We start from the raw sequence: 23,416 nt of genomic DNA, 5'->3' as shown, positions 1-23,416 counted from the left end.
CTTATTTTTCTGCCATAAAATATTTCAAGGAATGTAACCAAATAAGGGTTAATTAGAAACGTTTGTTCTATTTTCAGCTGTTCGAGTTTATCTTTCTGTAAAACAATCAGTATTTAAGTGTTTATATGAACTATGTTGTTGTCATGTAGTTTAACACCATTTTTCAGCACAAGATAGGCAATAAATGGTAACCAGTAAAACTGGTGGAGGAAGAACCCATGAAAACCTGTTAAGAAGCAGAGACCCATGAGAAATATGCACTATGTATTTTCATGTTTAAATACAAGTAGAAACTAGTCATGTGCAATTATCTCCTTTTCTATCTGAGCTACTTTTGGTAAGCACAAGAACTTTACCAAAATAAAAGTTTTACCAAGCAAACTTGCACAGTAGTGTTTTTGAAATACCTTTGTAGGTATGACTGTAAAGAGAATGATTTGTTACCTCTTTGGCATTTTGTAAAATTCTAGACACATCCAAAATTGAAAACCCCTTTAAGCAAGCTAGATTCTATATACTATTGCAAAGGGATCTAAATCATGGTTTTCCTCTGAAAATGCATGGATTTACTACATTAAAGTGATTTGTCTTTCAGGACATCTGTCATATACCTGATCCCAGTCTTCTTCAAATGATGAATCATCCTTCATTTTGACCCCAGATGACCTTTTGGCTGCTATGGTGATATCATCTAGGTCCTTCATGAACTTATCAGGGTCAATGTCCTCCTCTTTCTCCATTACTGGATCAAAAGTCATGAAGGTTGATGGTGTTGATTTTCTTTTAGCAGCTGTGGAATGCCTATATGCCACATTGTCAATGATTTGGGAAACTACTTTTCTAGGGCCTCCTGGTGTTGATCCCTTTAGTAGACCTGCAAAAGAATGAAGCAATTTCAAAGTTTGACTGCATGTTACAAAAAAATTGAGAATACATACACAATACTGACCAATGAAAACAGTGCTCCAAAGAGATGTCTTTTTTATAGCTAAGATGAAAAAAGATAATCATTGTGATTAAATGCTAAACACACTGCACTCAGCATTTTCAAATCCTGCTTTATTTGGCAGAGGAAAAAACCTAAAACTGCTATAGCATCAATGAGCTCATGTATTTCAATTTCCCAGTAAGACCTCATCATGTATTACAATTTCCCAGTAAGACTTCATCATGTATTACAATTTCCCAGTAAGACCTCATCATGTATTACACTTTCCCAGTAAGACCTCATCATGTATTACAATTTCCCAGTAAGACTTCATCATGTATTACAATTTCCCAATAAGACCTCATCATGTATTACACTTTCCCAGTAAGACCTCATCATGTATTACAATTTCCCAATAAGATCTCATCATGTATTACAATTTCACAGTAAGACCTCATCATGTATTACAATTTCCCAGTAAGACCTCATCATGTATTACAATTTCCCAGTAAGACCTCATCATGTATTACAATTTCCCAGTAAGACCTCATCATGTATTACAATTTCCCAGTAAGACCTCATCATGTATTACAATTTCCCAGTAAGACCTCATCATGTATTACAATTTCCCAGTAAGACCTCATCATGTATTACAATTTCCCAGTAAGACCTCATCATGTATTACAATTTCCCAGTAAGACTTCATCATGTATTACAATTTCCCAATAAGACCTCATCATGTATTACACTTTCCCAGTAAGACCTCATCATGTATTACAATTTCCCAATAAGATCTCATCATGTATTACAATTTCACAGTAAGACCTCATCATGTATTACAATTTCCCAGTAAGACCTCATCATGTATTACAATTTCCCAGTAAGACCTCATCATGTATTACAATTTCCCAGTAAGACCTCATCATGTATTACAATTTCCCAGTAAGACCTCATCATGTATTACAATTTCCCAGTAAGACTTCATCATGTATTACAATTTCCCAATAAGACCTCATCATGTATTACACTTTCCCAGTAAGACCTCATCATGTATTACAATTTCCCAATAAGATCTCATCATGTATTACAATTTCACAGTAAGACCTCATCATGTATTACAATTTCACAGTAAGACTTCATCATGTATTACAATTTCCCAATAAGACCTCATCATGTATTACACTTTCCCAGTAAGACCTCATCATGTATTACAATTTCCCAATAAGACCTCATCATGTATTACAATTTCACAGTAAGACCTCATCATGTATTATAATTTCCCAGTAAGACATCATGTATTACAATTTCACAGTAAGACCTCATCATATTTTATCAAATTCACAGTAAGACCTCATCATGTATTACAAATGTCCCAGTAAGACCTCATCATGTATTCCAATTTCCCTGTAAGACCTCATCATGTATTACAATTTACTAGTAATCCTATTAAAAACATTACTGTTGTGCAGCCAATAGACAAATACCCAGAAGCTCTCATTTTGAACTTCAAAATAATTGATTACTGATGTTTACGTAAAATTGTTGTTTATATCATTCAAAGTTGCTCATAACACATAAGCATACAATAAAGTGTGATGTCACATGGAAATCAAGAATACAAGCCCTGTGCAATTGTCTTATTGGTACCTTCTGAAAGATCTCAACGGAAATCAAGAATACAAGCCCTGTGTACTTGTCTTATTGGTACCTTCTGAAAGATCTCATTGTCTTATTGGTACCTTCTGAAAGATCTCATTGTCTTATTGGTACCTTCTGAAAGATCTCATTGTCTTATTGGTCAAACCTTCTGAAAGATCTCATTGTCTTATTAGTACCTTCTGAAAGATCTCATTGTCTTACTGGTACCTTCTGAAAGATCTCATTGTCTTATTGGTACCTTCTGAAAGATCTCATTGTCTTATTGGTCTTACCTTCTGAAAGATCTCATGGTCTTACCTTCTGAAAGATTTCATTGTCCTCTACAACTTTGTTTCTAAATAAGGCAATAAAGATTCCACAATCTTTTGCATGTCAGTAATATATCTGAACAGTTTAAATTTCATTTCAGACAACAAAAATTGTGGTATTGCTGATTTTCATTTGCAGTATTGCTGATTTTCATTAATTGGTACCATTAAGCTGTTCATAGCAGACAGATTCCACTCAAATTATTTTTTAGCTGAACAGTAAGGGACCACATCAAGTTGACAAATCATGGCAAGGGACCACATCAAGTTGACAATTCACAGCAAGGGACCACATCAAGTTGACAATTCATTGACATTATTCTGCACTTATATAGATCCATTCATGAAAAGCTCACCCTCACCAACAAAGTGAAACAGTATGTATGAAGCTGTCTTCCAACAAATTCATCATGGGAGAAATCCTTACTAACATACTTGAGTGAAACATTACTCAACATGAAAAAGCCAAGTATTTATATATAAATTCATTTGAATTGCATATGAATATTGAACTATAATTTTCTGATGCAGATTCAAGAATTATAAAGCCTTAACAGCTGTAGTACGTGTTGTAATGGTGGCTGGTTTTTAACAGTTGTACTATGTGTTGTAATGGTGGCTGGCTTTTAACAGCACTTTGCTACGTTTATCGTGTAGAGGAAGTTGATGCTTTGTCCCTTTCCAAAGAACACATACAGAGACAACTGACCTGGGCTGGCCTGGGTGGGCATTGAACCTGTGACCCTTGGATTATGAATCCAATGCTCTACCACAGTGAATCAATATGCAACATATGATGGACAGACAAGTGTAAAAATGGTGTTGTTTTGGGGGTGACTTTCCTCCATGTGCTTAAGTGAGGGATTTACATAGTTACACACTTGGATTGGTCTGGGTAGTTAATCATGCTTTTCTTTGAGGTAAAGGTAAGGTTATCTTCTAAACTGAACTCACCATAAGATTTTAGAATGTCACCTGAAAATAACATTAAGAGTATAAAAAACCCACAAAAATAACAACAGCAAAGAAATTAACTTCCGTAGCAAGTGACAGTTTTCAAGATTATGTCTTTGGTAATGGGCACTAAATACAACTAGTACATGATTCCAATGAGATGTTTTTTTCATTGGATGACTATGTCACATGATTTGCAACAATTCAGTGTGCTGCACTATGTTATACTGCACTGCCATGACATCTGTGACTGTAACAGGATGTAATAAACAATATTTTGTAGCGTCACTCTGCTGAAATTGCATGTTCATTATTCTAAAAAATTTACACTAAATCATACAATAAAACAAATACAATGGATTATGGACCTTTGTTTATGTGAATACAATGGATTATGGACCTTTGTTTATGTGAATACAATGGATTATGGACCTTTGTTTATGTGAATACAATGGATTATGAACCTTTGTTTAGGTGAATACAATGGATTATGGGCCTTTGCTTAGGTGAATACAATGGATTATGGGCCTTTGCTTAGGTGAATACAATGGATTATGGATCAGTAAAACCATCATATAGACCTCAGCTTCATTTTAATGACTGCTTCATAAAACATCATAATCACTTCAAAGAAGGTAAATAATAGTCACACTGCATAATGATATCACTGATGTACACAGCATAGGTGTGGGTGTGGGTGTGGTAGGTAGTAACCTGTACAGAAATTTCTCATGGATTCCATATGGAATACTTATGGAATCCGTATGGAAGAGATATGGACTGAAAAACTTATGGAATCAGACAATTTATTCCATATCAATTCCATAAGTACTTCTCAGCAAGTGAAAATTCCATATGGAATAAAGTTGCAACTTTAATCCTTAAGCACTTTTTTCCATATGGAAAGCAGCCTCATGTATTATAGCATCATAGAAAATACTCTCTGAAGAATTAATAACCTAAACTATCTGATTCAAACACATGTATGTCAGTTTTCTTTAATTTATTTCCACAGATGTTTAAAAACAGACAAGACATGACCACAAAAGTAGAGAAAATGTAAACATGATCAGAAAATTAATATCTGGTAGTACAAGCATAGATGAATCTTTGGACTTAGAAAATCTGGTGCAAGGTGGATTCTCGGCTTGATCTGATGTTTATTCTGAAAAGTAATTTTCTGGCTTCCTATTAAAATATGCTCTACAAAAATTATACCCAAGTGAAAATGTGACTTAAATTTCAGCAAAATCACTGAACATTTCTTGACATTCACCCAAATGTTCTTTTTCACTAAAATTATGGTATTTTAGGAGATTTACCAAAATTTCTGAAAATATCAGTGAAATTTTGTAATTGAAATTTCAGTGACTCTGCCAACATTTCTTAAAATATCAGTGGGAATTTGTGATAGAAATTTCACTGAGAGTTTGTCAAAAATTCTAAAAATATAGTGATATTTTGTGATTGTAATATCACTGACATTTCAGTAAAAAAAATATCAATAAGATATAATAACATTTATTTTTTGTTTCTTGTACAATTTGAATGATTTTCAGCAGCATTTGTATTCCCTGTTTCTGATAGCTGTAATTGCATTGTTTATTTTGGGCACAATAACTTCTTTCCACATGCTATTTTAATGATTCAACTGAATAAAAGAATAGTTTATCCCATTTCAATCCCATGATGCAATGTGCCTATAGGGTTTGTTTACATCTGTGGTATTATAGGGATAGGTGTATTGTATAATTACCGCATCTCAAGAGATTCCAAATTGATTCATACAACACACATCCAAATATGAACCATATATTCCAACCCATGAAATGGATTTAAAATATATTGATCTCTTGCAAGGAGCACTAATAATCAACAAAACTGGAGAGGAAACAAGCGATAAGGTGTGATGCCTCAGGTGGGGAGTACAAGTCAATTTTTCAAAATAAAAATGTTGGCCAGGGGATGAAGTCCAATATCTTTTTTTTACACTAACAAATGTACCCACCAAAGTCCAGTATATGCTTGTTTATACAAACAAATGTACCCACCAGAGTCCAATATCTTCTTGTTTATACAAACAAATTACCCCATCAGAGTCCAGTATCCTCTTGTTTATATAGACAAATGTACCCACCAGAGTCCAGAATCATCTTGTTTACACAAACAAATGTACCCATAAGAGTCCAGTATCTTATACAAACTAATGTACCCACCAGAGTCCAAGATCATCTTGTTCATACAAATGTAATCTTTCCATCTCCTCACTTGCCTGGTGATCTAATATCCCTGTGAAACATTTACCACCTAGGTCTTTGATACTACAGTAATGTAATCATGCCAATTATAACCAATTATCATAATTATCACATTATAACACCTGTTTGCATAATGGAATTAAAATTACACTTATAATGGCGCTGGTATGGCAAAAAAATAAAACAGGTATAAAAATATAAAATACCTAAATTCAAAATTGACTTATTTATTGTATATGGCTCCTTCTGAAGTTAAGGAAACAATTAGTCCATGGAAAAAATCCCCACCCAAAATTACAGAAGAAATACACAGCCAAATCAATTATTCTGAATATAAGCAATTTGATTCAAAATTATTCTACAAATAGACTAATAATTCGCCCAATCATTTGATCAAATCTTGAACAAGACTCTGCTGCATAGAAAAGTAATTGGTATCTGGGCAGATGCAACTTTAAACTGATCAAAATGGCATATAATTTCAGTAATTGACTTATCAAGTTTTTTCAGCATATCTTCACATCCAAGATTCCCCAATATTTCTAAACCTTGAAAAAGCACCATTCTGATATTTACTAATGGATTTTGGTCAAACACATTGCTCTAGATAGAAATCTCTATCTTAATAGGATCTGGAACAGGGTTTTAAAATAAAAGGAGCATAACATTTTCTATTTGTTTTTAAGTGCTGCCTGTATTTAGTTTATGTATATTTTGTTTGAAAACTCTATCTATTTGTTTTTAAGTGCTGCCTTTTTTTTGTTTATGTATATTTTGTCTGAACATCAAATACAAGGCTGTGACACCATTCCATGAAAGAAGCTTTTGTCTACTATGCAATGTTATGTTTCAGAGAAAATGGAGATGGTTTTCTCAGACATTCCTTTTCATTAAAAATGTCAGGCTTCAAAGTTTATAAACTTGTTTATCGAATGTTACTGAACCAAGTTTTGCCAAACTTGTGTACTGAATTTGACAACTATGTTTTGTCAAACATGTGTACTGAATTTAACTAAACCAAGTTTTGTCAAACTTGTTAAACTTGACTGAACCAAGTTTTGTCAAACTTGATAAATTTGACTCAACCAAGTTTTGTCAAACTTGTGTACTGAACTTGAAAACTTGGTAAACTTGTGTACTGAATATGAAGATTAGGTAAACTTGTGGACTGAATATGAAATTTAGTAAACTTGTGTATTGAATTTTGACAAGCAAGTTCTGTCCGACTTGTGTTATTAATCTGACTGAACCAAAGCTTTGTCAAACTTGAGACATGGTATCCTTGAGACATGGTAACCCTGAGACATGGTATCCTTGAGACATGGTATCCTTGAGACATGGTAACCTTGAGACATGGTATCCTTGAGACATGGTAACCCTGAGACATGGTATCCCTGAGACATGGTATCCTTGAGACATGGTAACCCTGAGACATGGTAACCCTGAGACATGGTATCCCTGAGACATGGTATCCTTGAGACATGGTATCCTTGAGACATGGTAACCCTGAGACATGGTATCCTTGAGACATGGTAACCTTGAGACATGGTATCCTTGAGACATGGTATCCTTGCAAAACTAACATTTTAATATACTGTCGACACTCACTTTTAAGTGGGGCCCTGAGTGACCAAGTGGTCTAAAGCGCTCTCCGTTACAGATCACTGCCATCTCACCTGTCTGCGTGGGTTCGAGTCTAGGATTTGGACAATGTGGGTGTGTGAGAAAGCTTGCCATTAGCTTCTCGTAGGTCGGCGGTTCTTCCCAGGGTTTTCCCGGGTTCTTCCTCCAAAATTAATACTGGCTGCTATGCATAGCCTATCGTGTGCTGAAAAATGGCGTTAAACCCCACAACAACAACACTTTTAAGTTGAGTCAAACTGAAAACAACATAGATCATGATATGCCATAGCATAATGTGCCTGCAGATCAGGGTCTGTGTTGTTTGTTGTTATAATAATAATAATAATTATAATAATAATAATAATAATAATGCTTTATTTATAGAGAGTGACTCATTAGTCAAGGACTATTCTTCCTTGAGGCCCTCTTAAGGAGAGTATAACAATGCACATTATATGAAGACGGCAATAATTACTGTTTATTTTAACATGTTTAGTATTAAAATACTAAATTCCATTATCTATTAGAAACACAAACATGCTCATGATATCTCTTCTTACATACTCTAATATTTTCAGCAGATTTTACATGTAGTGGAAGCTTGTTTCACAGAACTGTACCAGAGTATTGGAAGCTCTTTTTAAATTGCTCTGTTGTTGGTTTTGGTGCTAGGTTTCCATGTGATATTGATCTCAACTGGTATTGTGCTGAAAGAAGCCTGAGTAAGTCCTGAAGATACTCTTGTGCAGTTCCATGTAGACATTTATATAAAAGAACTGCCTTGTGAAAATATATCCTGTCAGAGTTCTATAAACAATACTTTTGATGGATGATCAATAAATGAATCTAAAATTATGTGTGCTGCTCGTTTCTGAAGTTTATAAATCCTGTCAAGCTCACATTTAGCACAGTTTCCCCATACATCTGAACAATAATCCATTGTTGGAAGAATATATGACTTGTAGTATAGATTGTGAGTTTCCATAGGTAAATATTTCTTGATTCTGCTGAGAAGGGCAATTTTGGATGACAGTATTTTACAAAGCTTATCAATATGGTCATTCCATAATAAATTATTATCTACAGATACACCTACAAGCTTTTCATGTTTGACATTTTCTAACGGATGATTATTTATTGCAAGAGATAGTTTTGGGTTCCATCACTTGTGTAGCTTTTGTGACGTCCCCAAAATCATACATTTTGTTTTACCTTCATTAATTACCATCCTATTTTGTTGTGCCCAGTTTTGGACTCTGATAAGGTCTGAGTTTAATCTCATTTGGATAACTTTAGTATCAGAACTACATGTATACAAGGTTGCATGGTCTGCAAAAAAATATGTATTTGTGGATTCATTATTTAATGGCAGATCACTGATGTAGATAATGAAGATGAGAGGGCCTAAAACTGAGCCTTGAGGGACCCCTGAATGAATAGTGCAAGTTTGAGAGCTAATCTTGCCAATGCTTACTTGTTGAGACCTTTGGTTTGGGTATGATCTAAACCAGTTTAAAGAAGGTTGTTGTTGTTGTTGTGGGGTTTAACGCCATTTTTCAGCACATGATTGGCTATACATGGCGGCCAGTATTAATGGTGGAGGAAGAAACCAATAAACCTCGGAAAGAACCACCGACCCACGAGAAGCTACTGGCAAGCTTTCTCACATGCCCACATTGGCTGAATCCGAGACTCGAACCGCCGCAGACAGAGGTAAGATGGCAGTGATCCGTAGTTTAAAGAAGGATTGTCGAACCTATAACACTTCAACTTTTGCAGCAGAATTTCATGTTCAACAAGATCAAAGGTTTTCTTGAAGTCAAGGAAAACAATCCCAATCATATGTCCATTATCCATTTCCTTCAGCCAAAGATCAATTAATATGTTAAGTTCTGTTTGGCATGAGTGGTACTTTCTAAATCCTGATTGCGCTTTATGAAATAGAGAGCATGTTTCTAAACATTTATAGACCTGAATGGCTACATGCTTTTCAAATAATTTTGACAATACAGGTAGAATTGATATTGGTCTGTAAATTCCCTGGATCCTCCTTTTCTCCTTTCTTAAAGATAGGTGTAACCTTTGCACATTTCAGTGTTTCTGGAAATTACCACTTATTATACTTACATTCATGATATGCGTTAGTGACTTTGTTATTACTGGTGCAGCAATTTTAAGAATTCGTGGACCAATACCATCCAATCCAGAGGATTAAATAATATTCACCTTAATTAACATATCAAAAACATCAGTTTCACTAACATTAACTAGTGAAAATAATTAACATCAGGAATTTTAGCTCTTATAAATATTAGAAGAGCATTAAGTTCAATTGGGTTGTTTGTCTGGTTCTGAATACTGTTATTGGAGATGCTTATGAACAAATTGTTGAACATTTCACAATGTCTTGTACAGATGTTGCTATATCATCATTTTGCTTAACACATTAACCCCTGGTGATGCGTTTACATGGCAGGAGGTAGTAGCCTACTGCCGAGCTCTATAGCATCAAGGTCATGTATGATACACTAAAGTGGGTGGTATTATAGAAAGGTAGATAGATGTAGCTCTACAATGACACCAAATAATCTGGAAGTTCTAGTTGCACTACAAAATACAGAGGGAAAAACCTCATTTTTTGGACCTGATTTTTTTCCACCCAAAATTCGCCTGTGGTCGGAATCCAATTTTGTGTCCGGATTTTAGACTTTTATATTTGGTCTCAGATCAAAGGCTGACCGGTATGAACTGCAGACAGATGAACCTTTGCAAAAAGTAGGATAATATGGGCATTTGGAATAAAGAGTGGTCTCAATACAAAAATAATGGGTCCATTAAGCAAAAAAAATAATATAAATTTTTTTTTTTTAAAATTTAAAAAAAATAAATAAATCCAACTTTTACCCTTCTGCTCATGCGCGAGCAAAATAGCCAATGAAAAATGATGTTTCTAGCACAACTAGGCATTATGTTATTGGAAAATCACCTGGAAGTTGATTTATTAGGATTATTTCAGAAATAACTTTCAAAATGTGTTTCCTACTTGAATTTCAGGCAAAAAAGACAAAAACCTCCAGAGTTTAATTTGTTAAGTCTAGGGGGAAGACAACTGTTCTTGGGTAGGTTCAGTTCTTTTAGATGCTTCCACAATGTCTTGGTGCTCTTTCTTTCATCAACAGCCTGTTTGTTTATAGTAGTTCTCTTTTGCCATATTCATCAGGTGCTTAGTTTTATTCCTCCACTTTCTATAGCTTTTCACATCTTTTTTCTTGTGGAAATTATCTCAGTGCCTAGCCTCATTGATCTCAGGGGTAATCCACTTGGGTGTAATTTGGTGTTTAACCCTTTTTGTTTTAAATGGGGCATGCTTGTCTAAGGCTGCATTTACTGATTACTCCTTACAAACTGCACAGACCCAGATCTGTTGGCACATTATCTGCCGAAGATCTGGGTCTGTGCAGCATGCTGATGGACTTGACTTATAAGAAAGTATTTACAGTATGAAATATTGAAATTTGAACACAGAGTAAGAGAAAACTAAAAATGAATTTGTGTGGTCCTTCTTTCAATATTTAACTGCAGTTTCAAGCTATAAAAAAAATTAAAGACCAGGAGTATTGAATTTACCTAAAGTATGATGAGGGAATAATTGATTTTTAGTTTTGAAATACAGTACTATATCAAAGTAACCTGGATGCATGCCTGTAAACCACAGGTGTTTTTGTTTTATTTTTTGAGCACCAGATAAGCTTGTCATCCATGTTTAGAATGAAATATTTGTGTCATAACTGAGTTGAGCATTAATTATGTCACACAAGGGAGCAACAGAAAGATAATATCTTCGCTTACAAGTCCATGTGTGATGGATGTAGTAGTAGCATTCAAGTATGAAGTGGTGCAGTACCACCTACATCTTTTCTGACACTTCAAACCTCAGGATATCCTGAGGACACTTAATCTTCGGAAATGATAAGGGAGATTTGAACAAGCACCTGACTTGATGATACAATGTACAAAAATCCCTTGATGTCATTCAGTATAAAATGGCATTCATTACACCAGTAACAAAGTAACCTACTCTGAATGAATTGTATGTCCTTGCTTATAAGGCTGACCTATTGGCAAACTAGATTGACCCAGACATGTTGTCACATAATGTGCAAGTAGATAATGGTCAATGCAGTGTTAAGAGTAAGCAGTTGAACATTCAACAACTTAGACCCTGATATGTTGTTGCATTATACAACAACAGATAAAAATCAATGTTGTTTGCAGCTGAAAGCAACTTATAGGTGAGTATAAACCATGTCTTTTGCATCCAAATGTGAGGTAAGCCTGCAGATTAGTAATGTTTACAACAGATTTAAGTTTTGACAGTTGATATTAAGGTAGTAGGATACTCAGGATATTTACATCACTAAAATATTCCTATGGAAACAAGTCAATGACTGGAATGCAGTATAATATTTTCCCTATGATAAGGCCAGGGAACCAGCCTAAATTATCTTAACTCAATGACTGGTATGCAGTACAGTATTTTCCCTATGATAAGGCCAGGGAACCAGCCTAAATTATCTTAACTCAACGACTGGTATGCAGTACAGTATTTTCCCTATGATAAGGCCAGGGAACCAGTCTAAATTATCTTAAGCATTTGCTGAAATGTTTACAACTGTGCAAGGACATGGCTGCCCAGCTAAGGCTGAAAATTCTCTTTTTTTCCTTTGGTCTCCCCCCACCTCCAAGACCAAATTACACTCACATATTGCCTGGGAAGAGTGTGTCATGGTAGAATTCATTCTATAATGGGCATTAAGCAAATAAAGGTTGAAATAAAAGGTTCAAGGTCAAGGCACTATGTATATCATTATAGATGCAAATCCAAGATATGAAATCACCTCATAGTTGCAACAAAAAAAATCAAAGTCAACACCTCAGATTATAGTTCTTCAGAAAACTCTTATCTGCCATTTATGAATGAAGCTTAACATACTCCAATCTTGTGATGTAGAATTTATCTAAGGACAAAATGTAAAGAAATCTGGTTGTCATCCGTGCAGCTTAACTGAATTTTACAACATGCCATTTATACATGCTTACAAGTTGAGTCCAACTGCAAACTGCATAGAACCAGATCTGCCACTGCATGACGTTCTGTAATATCTTGGGTCTATGCAGTTTGCAAGGAGAAATCAGTAGAACAAACAACACAGAACCTGGCAGATCTGGATCTAATAATGATAATGAGGACTTTGTATAGCGCCTAATCTTAAGAAGCTTGAAGCACTTTACAACATTAGACAACACCTATAACATAAAAAAACATATATAATGATATTATTACAAAAATATATATAATGAAATAAAAAAACAAAATAAATGATTAAAATATTTAAGATAGGAAACATTAGGTCGTTAAGTTTGTTCTTGCAGTCGAAATAAGTGAGTTTTAAGAGCACTCTTTAATGGGATCACTGTGTCTTTGTGTCTAATTTCAGTGGGCAATTCATTCCACATTGCTGGGCCCTGGTATGCAAAAGAATGTTGTCCATATGGCTTTTGTTTTCATAGTGGGAATAATGAGTATACAATTGTCAGAAGAGGAGCATAAGTATCTTGCTGGTGTGTAAACATGGGTGAGGTCAGATAGGTATGCTGGACTGGCGTCCATCAGTGAAACGTAGCACAGAGAACAAATTTGTAGATCTATAGAGTTTTCAGATGAATTGACTTATAAGTGAGTACATATGGTACATTCTTCAAGCTATAATAAACTCTATGCTATAATTACTAATATCTTGAATGGAAGAACACACATGGAGAAAGACTAACAAAAATACCACCCAACTCCATGTTTTTTGCAATGGTCATGGTATAAGCAATTATAACTCCCTTCCTCACCTCCCTCCCTGTTGTCAATGATTCATTTTATGAACATTGTGTTAATTTTCCTATTAGAATGCATGCCTTAATATATACTGACTGAGGTTGGGTATTGACAGCTCACATACAATATGTATTGAAAAATACACAAGTTCCAATACGCTATTTGTACTGACAATGCACATTTAATGCTATGCCAGCATGTTTAACTGTAATCTGTTGTTGAGTTTGCCTATATGAATTCAAATTATACTGAAATGTTCCATTGACCAGGGATATGGGCACACTATTACACTGAAATTTTCCATTGACCAGGGATACGGGAACACTATTACAATGAAATGTTCCATTGACCAAGGATATGGGAACACTATTACACTTAAATGTCCCACTGACCAAGGATACAGGAACACTATTACAATGAAATGTTCTAATGACCAAGGATATAGGAGCACTATTACACTTAAATGTTCCATTGACTAGGGATAAGGGAACACTATTACACTGAAATGTTCCAATGACCAAGGATATGGGAACACTATTACAATGAAATGGTCCACTGACCAAAGATATGGGAACATGCTAGCTGGACCATTAACTGTATAAAGTTTTCAAACAATGACCATACATTTACTTCCTACTGTGTGTGACTGACTGATTCATATGGAAAACAGTTGTTACTGATTTGTTCCATATTTTGAACTCAGCTGAACTTATTGAACTTTTTATGATATGTTGAGCACTGAATTTGTAAATTTAACATTGAACCAACACAGTCAAGAATGAAAACCAGTTATTTTATCAATGTGTTGATACTGTATTAGTGTCTAGTACTAACCTATACTGGTTTATATTCATACCGGCCACTCTGGTGGCCTAGTGGTTAGAGCATTCACCTTGGATGCAGGAGGTTGTAATAGAACCCTGGTTGACTTATACCAAAAACTTATGAAAATGGCACTTACAGCTGCCTCGCTAGGTGCTCAGCATTAAGAGGTTAATGTTAGGACTAGTTGGCCTGGTGTAAGGATAATGTGACTGGGTGGACATGATGTAACACGTCTGTGGCATGATGCCCCATTGCTAGACACCAATATAAACTGCCACATTGCAGACATCATAGCAATATGACTGGAAAATAGTTAAAGTTATGTTAAAAATCCAAATCATGCACGCGCGCGCGCACGCACGCACGCACGCACACACACACACACACACACATTCATACCAACTGAGCCCTAATGGTTACTTAATGGATATTAATTAACCATAAATATCTCCTTACACTTTTCTCTCTCTCTCTGTTGAATGGTGGAATGCATAAGCCTAATCAAGGGCTATATTATAAGCAATGACATACGCCCCTCAGTATCATGCTTATGTCAAAAATTGTAACAAAGTACCCCATGGTCAAGCAATGTCCATTTCAATACTACTTATGCTGAAATTTGTTTCCATGGTAACAAAAAGAATATTAAATGCTGAAAATTCCAAGGCACCTTTGTGCAACTTGCTTGACACCTATATGGCATTTTGTCAAAATATCTTTAACTGTTTTAGTGTTATGCTCTGGAAACAAAAATGTTTACAGATAGACTGACAAATGGACATAGAAAGAGCGGAAGGCTATAAATAGTATCTTTGATCATTAACACATTTTACAATCTAGGCACGTTTATTCTTCCCAGGGAGTGGGCTTGATATTGCTCACCTGGTTACATTACTTAACAGGAGACCATTCTGCTATCCAGGTTTATATAGTACAGTAGAACCTGTCTTGAGAGACCTCCCCTTCTGCCAAAAATAATGATCTCTCAAGACAGGTGGTCTCTCATAACAGGTTATAACACTATATAATCAATAAATATGTGGATGGAGATCATGGTCTCTCAAAATAGGTGGTCTCTTATTTGCAGTGGTCTCTCAAGACAGGTTTATATAGCACTGTAAAACCACAACCTGATGTAAACCATCTCCCAACCTTTCTATCATGGCATGATATTACCTATTTAATTAATGTCTCTTCTTTTTGACTAACATGCACAATGTTGGTTGATTGGATGGCTGGTTGGTTGGTTGGTTGTTTACACACATTACTGGCTATATCATGCCTAAAATAGCCAAGTGCCGTTCCCAAGGACAAATTGAGGAGCTGACCAAGCCAGTGACGGCAGATCTAAGTATGACACTGCAGTTTGCATTTGGACTAGTCTTATAAGCAAGTTCGTCTTATAAGCAAGTACAGATGGTATTCATAATGGTAGTTAAAACTGGACCACCATAATATCAATAATTAAAGTCAATTACAGCATATGATTATCCCTGATAATTACTGATATTCATTCAATACATAACAATGTGTACATAAAACATCAACAAGTTCAAATACATGTTGGAGTCAAAGTTGTTGCTTTATTTTTCCTGTGATGAATGCTGAAGTTAAATTTGGGACCTGTGCAAGTCTATGCATTGGACTGGAAATATAAAGTTGAAATAGTCATTATCAATAAACTAATTTAATGATAAAATCTTGAGATGAAAGGCATCATAACTACATGCACTTTTAACATTCTGCCTTGCCCCTGCTATGCCACCACCAAACAGCTTCATGAAAGACTTCAAATATTTACTGAAAACTACTCCTCTACTTGAAACATTATAACAAATATGATTCCACTCACTCAATCCATGTGTCTAATCATTCTCCTGGAACATTATAATAAATATGATTCCCCTCACTCAATCCATGTGCCTAATCATCCTCCTGGAACATTATAATAAATATGATTCCCCTCACTCAATCCATGTGTCTAATCATTCTCCTGGAACATTATAATAAATATGATTCCCCTCACTCAATCCATGTGTCTAATCATCCTCCTGGAACATTATAATAAATATGATTCCCCTCACTCAATCCATGTGCGTAATCATCCTCCTGGAACATTATAATAAATATGATTCCCCTCACTCAATCCATGTGTCTAATCATTCTCCTGGAACATTATAATAAATATGATTCCCCTCACTCAATCCATGTGCCTAATCATCCTCCTGGAACATTATAATAAATATGATTCCCCTCACTCAATCCATGTGTCTAATCATTCTCCTGGAACATTATAATAAATATGATTCCCCTCACTCAATCCATGTGTCTAATCATCCTCCTGGAACATTATAATAAATATGATTCCCCTCACACAATCCATGTGTCTAATCATCCTCCTGGAACATTATAATAAATATGATTCCCCTCACTCAATCCATGTGTCTAATCACTCAATCCATGTGTCTAATCATCCTCCTGGAACATTATAATAAATATGATTCCCCTCACTCAATCCATGTGTCTAATCATCCTCCTGGAACATTATAATAAATATGATTCCCCTTACTCAATCCATGTGTCTAATCATTCTCCTGGAACATTATAATAATTATGATTCCCCTCACTCAATCCATGTGTATAATCATCTTCCTGGAACATTATTACAAATATGATTCCCCTCACTCAATCCATATGTCTAATCACTCAATCCATGTGTCTAATCATCCTCCTGGAACATTATAATAAATATGATTCCCCTCACTCAATCCGTGTGTCTAATCATCCTCCTGGAACATTATAATAAATATGATTCCCCTCACTCAATCGTGTGCCTAATCATCCTCCTGGAACATTATAATAAATATGATTCCCCTCACTCAATCCATGTGCCTAATCATCCTCCTGGAACATTATAATAAATATGATTCTCCTCACTCAATCCATGTGTATAATCATCTTCCTGGAACATTATTACAAATATGATTCCCCTCACTCAATCCATATGTCTAATCACTCAATCCATGTGTCTAATCATCCTCCTGGAACATCATAATAAATATGATTCCCCTCACTCAATCCATGTGTCTGATCACTCACTCCATGCGTCTAATCATTCTCCTGGAACGTTAAAACAAATATGATTCCCCTCACTCAATCCATGTGTCTAATCTTTCTCCTGGAACATTATAATAAATATGATTCCCCTCACTCAATCCATGTGCCTAATCATCCTCCTGGAACATTATAATAAATATGATTCCCCTCACTCAATCCGTGTGTCTAATCATCCTCCTGGAACATTATAATAAATATGATTCCCCTCACTCAATCCATGTGCCTAATCATCCTCCTGGAACATTATAATAAATATGATTCCCCTCACTCAATCCATGTGTCTAATCATCCTCCTGGAACATTATAATAAATATGATTCCCCTCACTCAATCCATGTGTCTAATCATCCTCCTGGAACATTATAATAAATATGATTCCCCTCACTCAATCCATGTGTCTAATCACTCAATCCATGTGTCTAATCATCCTCCTGGAACATTATAATAAATATGATTCCCCTCACTCAATCCATGTGTCTAATCATTCTCCTGGAACATTATAATAAACATGATTCCCCTCACTCAATCCATGTGTCTAATCATCCTCCTGGAACATTATAATAAATATGATTCCCCTCACTCAATCCATGTGTCTAATCATCCTCCTGGAACATTATAATAAATATGATTCCCCTCACTCAATCCATGTGTCTAATCATCCTCCTGGAACATTATAATAAATATGATTCTCCTCACTCAATCCATGTGTCTAATCATTCTCCTGGAACATTATAATAAATATGATTCCCCTCACGCAATCCATGTGTCTAATCACTCAATCCATGTGTCTAATCATCCTCCTGGAACATCATAATAAATATGATTCCCCTCACTCAATCCATGTGTCTAATCACTCACTCCATGTGTCTAATCATTCTCCTGGAACATTATAACAAATATGATTCCCCTCACTCAATCCATGTGTCTAATCTTTCTCCTGGAACATTATAATAAATATGATTCCCCTCACTCAATCCATGTGTCTAATCATCCTCCTGGAACATTATAATAAATATGATTCCCCTCACTCAATCCATGTGTCTAATCATCCTCCTGGAACATTATAATAAATATGATTCCCCTCACTCAATCCATGTGTCTAATCACTCAATCCATGTGTCTAATCATCCTCCTGGAACATTATAATAAATATGATTCCCCTCACTCAATCCATGTGTCTAATCATTCTCCTGGAACATTATAATAAATATGATTCCCCTCACTCAATCCATGTGTATAATCATCTTCCTGGAACATTATTACAAATATGATTCCCCTCACTCAATCCATATGTCTAATCACTCAATCCATGTGTCTAATCATCCTCCTGGAACATTATAATAAATATGCTTCCCCTCACTCAATCCATGTGTCTAATCATCCTCCTGGAACATTATAATAAATATGATTCCCCTCACTCAATCCATGTGTCTAATCACTCAATCCATGTGTCTAATCATCCTCCTGGAACATTATAATAAATATGATTCCCCTCACTCAATCCATGTGTCTAATCATCCTCCTGGAACATTATAATAAATATGATTCCCCTCACTCAATCCATGTGTCTAATCATTCTCCTGGAACATTATAACAAATATGATTCCCCTCACTCAATCCATGTGTCTAATCATCCTCCTGGAACATTATAATAAATATGATTCCCCTCACTCAATCCATGTGTCTAATCACTCAATCCATGTGTCTAATCATTCTCCTGGAACATTATAATAAATATGATTCCCCTCACTCAATCCATGTACAAAGAGTTTAAGCTAAAAGGAAAAATCCATTATTACCTGTTAAAATTGGACATTTACCCCACCCTCATCCCTCAACAGCCAGAGACAGCATCCATAATGTGAAAGGTTTGTATTTATTTACTTATCCTGGTAAAACAAAATATATAGTAACTCACAATCAGTGTAGGTGGAGTTATGTTTACAAGGAAAACAGTGACACATTGATAGATGCATGGATACAATGACAGCTGGATAGCAAGGAAACAGTAGGACTGGATAAATGCATAGACACAATGACAGCTGGATGGCAAGTAAACAATGAATCCTGTAAAGATGCATGGATACAATGACAGCTGGATAGTAAGGAAAACAGTAACATATGGAAAGATGCATGGATACAATGACAGATGGATAGTAAGGAAAACAGTAACATATGGAAAGATGCATGGATACAATGACAGATGGATAGTAAGGAAAACAGTAACATATGGAAAGATGCATAGATACAATGACAGATGGATAGTAAGGAAAACAGTGCCATATGGATAGAATCTTGGATACAATGACAGCTGTACGGTAAAGAATACAGTGACAGATAGATGCATAGATACAATGATGGCTGGATGGTAAGGAAAGGATTGACACATGGATAGATGCATAGATACAATGACAGCTGTACGGTAAAGAATACAGTGACAGATAGATGCATAGATACAATGATGGCTGGATGGTAAGGAAAACATTGACACATGGATAGATGCATGGATACAACGATGGCTGGATGGTAATGAAAACACTGACACATGGATAGATGCATAGATACAATGACAGATGGATAGTAAGGAAAACAGTGACATATGGATAGAATCTTGGATACAATGACAGCTGTACGGTAAAGAATACAGTGACAGATAGATGTATAGATACAACGATGGCTGGATGGTAAGGAAAAGATTGACACATGGATAGATGCATAGATACAATGACGGCTGGATGGTAAGGAAAACATTGACATGGATAGATGCATAGATACAATGATGGCTGGATGGTAAGGAAAACAATGACACATGGATAGATGCATAAATACAATGACGGCTGGATGGCAAGGAAAACATTGACACATGGATAGATGCATGGATACAATGACTGCTGGATGGCAAGGAAAACATTGACAAATGGGTAGATTCATAGATACAATGACAGCTGGATGGCAAGAAAAACATTGACACATGGATAGATGCATTGATACAACGATGGCTGGATGGTAAGGAAAACACTGACACATGGATAGATGCATAGATACAACGATGGCTGGACGGTAAGGAAAACACTGACATATGGACAGATGCACAGATACAATGACAGCTGTATGGCAAGGAAACAATGATTACTGGATAGAGAGACATAACCTATCCAAGACATCTGTGCACAAACATTGTTATCTATTTAACACCACATGAAATGGACTGAAGTTAAAAATATAACTGAATAAAGAATTCAACTTGAAAATTTTTCTCAGATATGCAGAATATGAAACAAAAAGATCAAATTGATGGAAATCAGGTGAATACAAAAGTTTTTAAAAATCTTTCTTTTATTTCTCTTGAAGCTTTCAAAATGGACGTTATATAAAAGCACCAAAAACTATTGAACAACTAGTGATTGAGCAGAAAATATAAAAAGTGCTCAAATAAAGTCATAATGACCATTTTCTTTTACATAATTAGAATTATGAAAGAAAAACTGAACAAAATTAGATAAGAAAGAAACATAAGAACATATCATGGATTGTTTTCTGTGTTTTAAAATTTTTAATATAACTGGTTGAGCACAGAAGGAAAACAAAACAAACAAGAAAAAAAGACAAGCAAATAAACAAAGCTTCAACTTAAATTCTCAAAATTTATAGCAGTGAATCACAACAGGCGTGGTAATTTCCTTATTCCTGGAAAAACTGAGGAGTAAACAGATATTACAAATGAAAATTATCCTCTCAAGTAAAAACAGCAAAACTTCAGTACACTTTCAATAGACGAGAGGACAGGAAATGTTGCAATATATAGGTCAAGTCCTTGTTTCCCATAAATGTGCCTGTCCCTCAAACCGCCTGTATGCATACATATGTGTATTTGTTTGTCTGAGTGTCCAAGAAAATTCTTTTGAAAACCATGATTGAAACATGAAAGTTAAGCTGACACAAATGCAAACATTTAATACCAACATAGTAAAAGAAATTCATACTTAACAAATAGTTTATTTCAGCCGTCAGGCATATGTACTCATGCTGGCCATTACACAATATATTCGGGGCCATATTACCTCAAATCAGCGTGACAGAAACTATAGGTATCTGCTGGCAAATTTCACGTTAATGTGATTTCACATGAATTTTGTTTAATTCAATATTTTTCAGTGAAGACTAAAAAAAATAATGAAATTATTTGATTAAAACAAAAAATTAGGATTTTTAAATAGCTAAAAAAAACAGTAACAAACTAAAACTGAAATACATATTTTGCAATGAAATTTGAAGGTAGTAAAACCAAGAAGTTTGAGTTACGCACTTTTGAGTTATGTGACCACTGTTGGAAATGCAACTACAGTGTATTAGGGGTTAGCTCAATTCATTGGTAAGTAATAGATGTATCCGTATTTGTTTCTATTAGAAAAATAAGGGTACAGATTTGCAGACAATACTGAATGATCCCTGAGGAGACAGAAGGGATTCATGTAATTAATTACTATAGTTTGAATACATGGCCACTTTGGACTGAATTAATTACTATAGTTTGAATACATGGCCACTTTGGACTGAATTAATTACTATAGTTTGAATACATGGCCACTTTGGACTGAATTAATTACTATAGTTTGAATACATGGCCACTTTGGACTGAATTAATTACTATAGTTTGAATACATGGCCACTTTGGACTGAATTAATTACTATAGTTTGAATACATGGCCACTTTGGACTGAATTAATTACTATAGTTTGAATACATGGCCACTTTGGACTGAATTAATTACTATAGTTTGAATACATGGCCACTTTGGACTGAATTAATTACTATAGTTTGAATACATGGCCACTTTGGACTGAATTAATTACTATAGTTTGAATACATGGCCACTTTGGACTGAATTAATTACTATAGTTTGAATACATGGCCACTTTGGACTGAATTAATTACTATAGTTTGAATACATGGCCACTTTGGACTGAATTAATTACTATAGTTTGAATACATGGCCACTTTGGACTGAATTAATTACTATAGTTTGAATACATGGCCACTTTGGACTGAATTAATTACCATTTGGTGTGAAGACACCTATGTATGTGATCTCATGTCATGACAAAGGTTGTTTTAAACTAGCTTCAAGATGTTTTAAAATGTGATATTTCTTTTTACTTAAGTTTTATAAACTTAAAAAAGAAAGAAAAAAAATAATAAATTGGGTTGTTTTGGAGTCAGTTAATTCAATATTTTAGTCCAACTGCAAACTGCAAAGATCCACATCTACTGTCACTTAATGTGCCAGCAGATCTAGATCTGTGCAGTTTGTTAGGAGTAATCAGTAGAACAAACAACACAGACCCTAATCTGCAGGCACATTATGCCACTTCAGATGAAGATCTATGATGATTGCGGTTTGACTCAACTTGTAAGCAAGTAAAAATGGTATCAGCAATCAACACACTGTCATCTTAATGTACTGTATTATTTTCTATAGTACTCATTTAAAGTCATATATTAAAAGTCATATATTAAAAGTCATGTATTTAAAGTCATATGGGTCAAAATGCATGGCGTAATGACCAATATAGGAATATAAACCATAACATTATACCTACTTTATCTTGACATTCTATTTACATCTATAACAAGGAATCCACAGCAAAACCAAGTTGGTGATTTCCCACATAATCCCATTTATCATCACTTAATAATCTATCTACATGCACAAGGTTCAGGTCCTGAATTTGAAACCACACTCCAAGTCTCCAAACATATTTTTAAAATTCAAAGTTTGATAAAAGATATGACATTGGTGCATTTCAAATTGTGAAATATACTTGTTTTGCAAGCTAATACAGGAAAGATAAATTTAC

At 35.0% G+C, this 23,416-nt stretch overlaps 1 protein-coding gene across 5 annotated transcripts in view; it reads right to left on the bottom strand.

Moving 5' to 3' along the window:
• The window catches only part of LOC149784853 (uncharacterized), a 404,070-nt gene that overhangs the window by 168,772 nt on the left and 211,882 nt on the right, over nt 1–23,416 (bottom strand). For all 5 annotated transcript variants that reach the window (XM_089978427.1, XM_089978423.1, XM_089978426.1 and 2 more), the window contains exon 14: nt 612–874. In XM_089978427.1, coding sequence (XP_089834553.1) covers nt 612–874 — 263 coding nt within the window. The remainder of the gene's footprint in view (nt 1–611; nt 875–23,416) is intronic.

This window comes from Sinohyriopsis cumingii, chromosome 13, assembly GCF_028554795.1.
Source record: "Sinohyriopsis cumingii isolate HCF-2022 chromosome 13, ASM2855479v2, whole genome shotgun sequence".
Classification (NCBI taxonomy): Eukaryota; Metazoa; Mollusca; class Bivalvia; order Unionida; family Unionidae; genus Sinohyriopsis; species Sinohyriopsis cumingii.
Note: the sequence above shows the minus strand (reverse complement) of the source record. Positions and strands in the feature narration are given on the sequence as shown.